Source organism: Thalia democratica, chromosome 3 (genome assembly GCF_965202585.1).
Source record: "Thalia democratica chromosome 3, ktThaDemo2.hap1.1, whole genome shotgun sequence".
Classification (NCBI taxonomy): Eukaryota; Metazoa; Chordata; class Thaliacea; order Salpida; family Salpidae; genus Thalia; species Thalia democratica.
This window is the reverse complement of record NC_139167.1, coordinates 47,873,564-47,880,768: the sequence shown is the minus strand read 5'-3', so window position 1 is coordinate 47,880,768 and position 7,205 is coordinate 47,873,564. Positions and strand designations below refer to the sequence as shown.

The following is a 7,205-nucleotide window of genomic DNA, read 5'->3' as shown; positions in this document are numbered from 1 at the left end:
AAGAATTAAAGAAAAATTAAAAATAAAATTTATCTAAAAAAAATATTTAAAATATAAACAAAAAAATATATTTTTTTGTTATTTGTCATATAATTTTTATGAACTTAATTTCACAGAGTTTTCTAATTATTGCAAGGAGCATTTCCCAAAAGTTGGAAAGTACTTATCTCATAAAAGCAGTAGGAGTTACATATTTAGTGATTTCCAGTTAATTGCAGTTTTGATTTGAGCCTCCCATAAGTAAACTATGGCTGCCTCCAACTCTGACCAGCTATATCTCAAAAATTGTTCTCTATTTTTAAAATCTGTAAAAAGCATCTTGATGCTTAAATTTTCTAATTAAGACCAAATTGTGAAAAAATTGTTTACCCCCCTATCACAGTCTCTCACTATGAACTTATGTGTAAACTAAAAATTCACCCAACTATGTGTATTTTTAAAAACCTAGAAGAAATATGAAAAACCTGGAAAAATATTTGAAAAAACAACCCTGTAAGGTTGTAATACATAATTCCATTGTGTAGAAATTTATTGTATACTAACTTTGAATGAAAAAATGACACTGTGATAAAATTAACTCTTTATTTTGTTTATGTGAAACTAAAACATCTCTGCAAATTCAATGATGCTAGTTATAAGCAAAAAAAATAAATAAATCAGTTTATTTGCCATTTATAAAATTAAAAAGCCCAGTAACAATAATTGTTTTGATGACATGATCTACATTAAGTTATCTTTTAAGTGAAGGAGAATTCAAAGTACAAAAAAACTTTTTAATATCAAAATCAAATTACGTTGCCAAAAGTGTGAGTATCTGCTTAATAAAACTGAAAACCCCTTATAAAGTATCATATTGCTAATTCGAACAGTTTTTAGAATAAATAGATAAGCATAAATAAATATATACAAGCTGTTCATTTTTTGTTGTTAAGTATTGTAATTGAAGTTCCCAACTTTTGTTTAATGTTTAAATGCAACTGTTACATTAAAAATATTCTGATATATAATCAATGTTCACTTAAACCTTATACTTAATCAAATCATGACAAATAGTATCTGAAATTACTTTCTTTTATCAATTCTAATTGTTGTTTTTTTCCTATTCTGATAAATTTAGTCAATTTTTCTTGTTTTCAGGACATTAAACTCAAAGCAATATGGTAAGAATTAGTGTCTTAGCTGATGCACTCAAAAACCTTTCTAATGCAGAGAAAAGGAACAAAAGGCAAGTCCTTATCAGACCAGCCTCCAAAGTGACTGTCAAGTTTCTTTCTGTCATGCAGAAACATGGTAAATTTTTTAATGAAATAATAACTAATATGTAAATTTTTATATTCTATAACAATTTATTTTCTTAACAAAGGGAATTACATTGATCTTCTGCTATTTGAAAAATCTCCATACTAGTGAGGACCTTTAAACTAAAACTACTTTTCAGTCCATAAAATCCAATGGGAAAAATAGCTACATCAAATAAGTCTAAACTAACATATTTTGAATTTTTGGAAAATCTCATGATGACTCAAGACAGCTCAGCATGATTAGGATATTTTGATTTTTTCCAATTTCAGGCTGACTCAAGTCAGGATAGTTTTAAGTTTTTAGAGAATTTATTGAAAATTACATTTAAACATTTTGTCTGATATTTAGTTCATTTGAAAATTTATATTTGTAAATGTATTTAGATATATTTTACATAATAATAAATGTATAATCCAAATTTGTTTAACAACTTGAAATTTATTAAGTTTAAAGTCAAATTTTTGTCATATCACAATCTAAGTTAGATATTAAAAACCTTTCTTTAAAGATGTAGCAACTGTTTATCAATGCAAAGGTAGAATTATGAATAAAGGTTCTATCTTCTACAACTTTAAAGCAATCAATTCAAACTTATTAAGTCTTACCTTAAAAAATTTATACAAAAAGGATTTTAAAATTTAAAAAAATAGGTTTTAACAAAGGTTTTACAAACATTTGTACTGTAGTATCATAAGAGGAGTTGGTTTTCCAAGAAATCTAGTTAACTTTAGTTATTAACAATTTTCAACTGAAATTTAAGATTTAAACTTAGTAAATACTAATAATGTACATAAAAGAATACATAGTGTTCAATATTTTAATTTTAAAATACATTTAGTGGCATTATTTTTCACGTTCAGTAACTAATACAAACTGTATATTTTTAGTTATTATAGAATGGCATTCAGAATATTTTAAAATAATAAGGTTAATTGGCTACAAAAAAAGACATGTAATTATATTTTTACAACCAGTAAAAATAGATAATATATAAAAGTTTTTTAAAAGTTGTGGTCATTTTTGTTTCATGGTAATAAGTTTTTAAAAGTTTCTCTACATAATGTGAAAAACATTTCCTGAAAACATGTGATAAAAGTAAAGTAGACAAATCTTATCAAATAAAATTAGAGAAAGTAAAATTCTTTGTTTCATAATTTGCATGTGTTGAAGATAATTTGCACAAACTGAACGTAATTTTTAAGTTATATGAACTATATAAAAACAACTTACCAGAGTTAACAAAGGGTCAATGTTAGTTGATAAAAAAAATTAGGACCAACATGGTCATGTCTACAGTTAAACGTCTGAAATCACTAGCATTAATAAGAAAATATTGATCAGATATAATTCCATACACTATTATCTTAGTTTATCTTATTAATGCAAATTTTTAAGATGCAAGACTTAACTGCTTAAATAGTTAGTAAAGAATATTTGTGTTCTTGTCCCAATATACACTTCACGTAAGTTCCTACAAAAATAAAACTGGAATCTTGATAAAAACCTAGAATTGGAAAATTTAAGATAAAAAACCTAGTAAACCTGAAATTTAAAATTAGAAAGCTACATGACAAAATGTGGAATTTTGAATGAGAACACTAAAAAAAAAAAACTAAAAATTTCAACTATTTGTACATTTGTTAAGCATCAAAATTTCTTTTGGATACCAAAATCTATAAAAAAACAAAATATTTTGAAAGATTAATTTTATTTTTATTTAAAAATGCTTTAAAAAGTAATTTTACCAGGGTTGCAACAAAAGTTAGGAAAATAACAATCTCCAGGAAAAATATGGGTGTTTTCAAAAAAAGTCAGGGAACTTGATGTAAACTTCCTTAAAATATTGTCTTAAAAACAGAATTTTGCTAATGTTATTTCTTAAAAAATTTAATTTTGTATATAAACTTTTATTTTATGTATAAATATATAAATAATAAATTTTAAATTACAAGATTTATAAGTCTTAAATTATACTTTTTTAAATTGATAATAGTTAAAAATTTGGTTTAGACAAGTCCAGTAAAGTTGTCAAGTTTTTTTAGCTCAATATGTGACAACCCTGATAACAGTGTCTTCTAAATGTTATTAGAATACTTACAACAGTTTTTTAACCAAAAATGGTCCAAAAAACCTGTTTGTTAAAATTTATAGAATTTAAATTTAGAAATTTATAAAAAATCTCAACATTTTAGCTCTTTAAAATAGACCTTAACTTCAACATCTCAAGTTTATATATTCCTTGAGTTTTTTAAATGGACGATTAGGAATATGTTATACACATCAAAATAATTTTATGTTATATGTTGTTTAATTAACAGCATGCGGAACTATAATATATTTACTATAACTAGGGTTTTGTTTGAAGGTCTACCCCATGTGACCCATTAGTTCTAAATAGACTAAAGTTAACTTATATTAAGTTGGTCTTCACAAATAAATTGACAGGTTACATTGATGAGTTCACCATTGTTGATGATCATCGTTCAGGCAAAATTGTTGTACAGTTAAATGGACGTCTCAACAAATGTGGTGTCATCTCTCCCAGATTTGATGTCCAAGTGAAAGAAATGGAAAAATGGACCAATAACTTACTTCCATCTAGACAGTTCGGGTCAGTTTTTTAATTAAACTTAAACATTTAAGCTAGTAATAACTTTATTTGTACATTATTTTCGTAAAATTTAATCTTATTTATATATATATAATTTTTTTTTCTAAAATTAAATTTTTTGTTTACTATGTTGACAAACTACTCTGATGTTTATAGAAAACGAAATAGTATATTCAATTGCATATATATGTTTTTTTAGATAAACCAAGAATCTCCATGTTTTTATACTTAAATTTATTAAGTTTAATATTAAATGTGTGTTTTATAAAGATAATAAACATATATTAAGTTTTACCAATAAACTTGAAATCCTGGAAAAACATTTTGAAAACTTACAATTTTAAACAATTTTAGCACGTGAAAAATAAATTTTGATTAGATATTTTTAAGGAAATTTTCTTGTATCATTTATCACTAGCATTTCAGTATTTTTTTAAATTAATTATTATATAATAAATTTTTTATTATTATTTAATAAACTTGGTTCCCATTTTAATTTTACCCTAAAAATTATACAAAAAATTGTACTTTCAAAGAATAAAAAAATAGAAAGTCTGGAAACATTTTTCTTTAAGTCTTTTGCAACCCTGATATATATATATACATATTTAACATTTTGACTGTTATAGTAACAGTTCTGAAGTTCTACCCAAACTGTTTATTTAACTTATTTTTAAATAGATCTATTTTATGCCCATATTTTTTAATTTGAGCTTAACAGTCCCTAAACGTTTAAAATAAGTTATGTACATTGAATTACATTTGGGTTAAAGAGATTTTTTTAGATATTTAGTTTCATAATTTTAAATTCAATATATATCACTAAAAATATTATCCTGTCCAAATTGTTTAGCAAAGACCTCAATTTTTTGTCTTGTGTCTCATGCTTATTAAAACTATAAAGTTTTCAATGAGCAATAGAGTAAACATTTTAATGAACAAGAGTATGTAAGTTAATTTGTCAGAACACCTTTCTTAAAAAATACATATATAATTAAAACTTTAGGCAATAAACAGGTTTTTAACAAAGGCTCACAGTTAGTAAATGATTTTTTTCATGAAGTGAAAATTATTCTAATTAAAAGTTGTATGTTATTTTTGCCAAAAAAATATTCGATACTTTACTATTGTTAAGTATGTATAAAGTAACTACAGATTTTTTAAAGTTTAAAAATAATATATTATTTTAGTTAGACATGGGAACTGTATACAAATATAATCTAATTTTTGAAATTTACTAATACAATTAACAATTTTATTTTAAAATAGTTAGTTTTGGATTTAGTACCAATATTTAAAGGACATTCGAAATGTGAAATTAACCAAAGAAGTTAAATTCTTTGGTTGTAGATTTTCTTATCAAAAAATATGTTGAAAAACAATTATTAAACAATAGTTAAGCTTACATTCCAGGAATAGCTGATTAGGTCTATTAAAATGGTAATTCATAAGCTTTTATCTAAGTGGCTAATTGTATCAGTGTTGCCACACACTCAGGCTACTTCTTTTTTTAAAAAAATATATGTTAAATTTGACGAACCCAGACTACCATGAATATTAATGGAAAACTCGTGCTTCTTTGAATTTAATCAGCGTAATTAAATAGTTTTTCTTTAGATATTATTTTAAATTTTCATTAAAAAAAAACGACTTTTTTTATTAGGATTATTGTGATTTTTTAGGTGTTTCAGTTTGTGAACAAACCTTTTCGTGTTTGATTGATGTAAATTATACTTTTCAGTAATACCTTAAACTTGAGCTGGTAACCTGTCAAAATTTGCACCGAAGTGTTACTTATGACTATAATTTACACCTCCATTCTTTAAGTAGATTTTGTAGATATCAGAAGTATTGTATAAAAAGTTAATAAGTAATAATTTAAATTTAGCAAGTACATGTTATAGAAATCATGTATCATTAAATGATTTTGAATTAATTTCTGGGGTAAAATTATAGTTTTAATATTTAAACTCCTTAATAGTCCCGAATTATGATAATTGATGTTTGAACTGATACTTCGATTAACCCATAAATATAATAATATTGTTTAAATTTAACCAAGTTAATTAACTATTAACTACTGTAATATTAATGAATATGCTGTTTTTGATACATCTATTTATCCTTAAGTTTAAACTAAAAAAAATACAGATTCATTGTGCTAACAACCTCAGCTGGTATCATGGATCATGAAGAGGCTAGGCGCAAGCACGCTGGAGGAAAAATTCTTGGATTTTTCTTTTAGAAAATTTAATAAAAATTAGATAATGTACAAATTATTGTTGTATTATTTCGTTTTAATTTTTTTAGCGAATAAATCTGCAATTTTTGCTTAAGGCATTGATATAATAATTTAATTTTTATATTGAGCAGAATTTTTAACCAGTTTGATACACTTAAAAACTTTCATAAAAAGCTTAAAACAAAACAGTTTTTTTACAACATTTTCATATAGTAGTATTATGCTTTAAATTGTAATTATTTCACTGCTTTCCTTGTGTAGGCACTAGTATTTATTTCTGGTAAATACATTTAATTTGTTAAAGATGCTTAATGCTTAACATTTGATACTTAATGCGCGTCTGTTAGAGTATATGTATAACGCTATGTCACAAGTAAAGTGACTTTCTTGTACATAAGAACGTACTAATAAGCTTTATTGAGTACTGAAATTTGTGAAATTTAGGCTGTGTCCCAAATCTTAAATCCTAAACTGTTAAATAGTACTTAACAAGATGTTTAATTTACCATGTAATTGAGATTTTTTTTGATTTGGTCCGGAGCAAAATAATCATCTTACATGACTTAATTCAAAACATACATGAAAATTCATAAAAAAACATTTCATGTTTAGTTCATCAGTTGTTTTACCAACCAATAACTAAATACAAATGTAGCTTCTTATGAAAATATAATCCACGGAAAAGTAATATTAGAGCTGAGGTTATTAACGATGCAATTAAAACAAAATACAAACAGTTTGTGAGAACATAATCAATGTCTTACTGTTAAAGCCTTATTAAAGTACATATAGCCTCAAGTTTAATTAAATAAAAATTATTTTGTTTTACAAACTAAGTTTCGGTCTAAGACCTTGTCAGTGCTTGAATAAATCAAAATATCTAACAGTCCCGGACAGTAGCATTTAAACGAAGTAAGTAAAATCAAAAATGTAAACAATTTTTAATGGCTTTAAATCTTTTCAAGTTATAATTACTTGTAGACTCAAGGTTTTTTACTCGGCTTTCTACAATAGCAGATATTTTTGTTGCATTTATGATAGATTCATTTT

General features: G+C 24.5%; 1 protein-coding gene across 1 annotated transcript; it reads left to right on the top strand.

Annotated features, from left to right (window-relative positions):
* Positions 1-1,141: 1,141 nt before the first annotated feature.
* LOC145832741 (small ribosomal subunit protein uS8) lies at positions 1,142-6,244 on the top strand. Its single transcript, XM_082940070.1, has 3 exons — positions 1,142-1,290; positions 3,748-3,913; positions 6,065-6,244. Exons 1-3 carry the CDS (start codon positions 1,158-1,160, stop codon positions 6,156-6,158), a joined length of 393 nt encoding a protein of 130 aa, XP_082796196.1. The 5' UTR covers positions 1,142-1,157; the 3' UTR covers positions 6,159-6,244.
* The last annotated feature ends 961 nt before the right edge of the window (positions 6,245-7,205 follow it).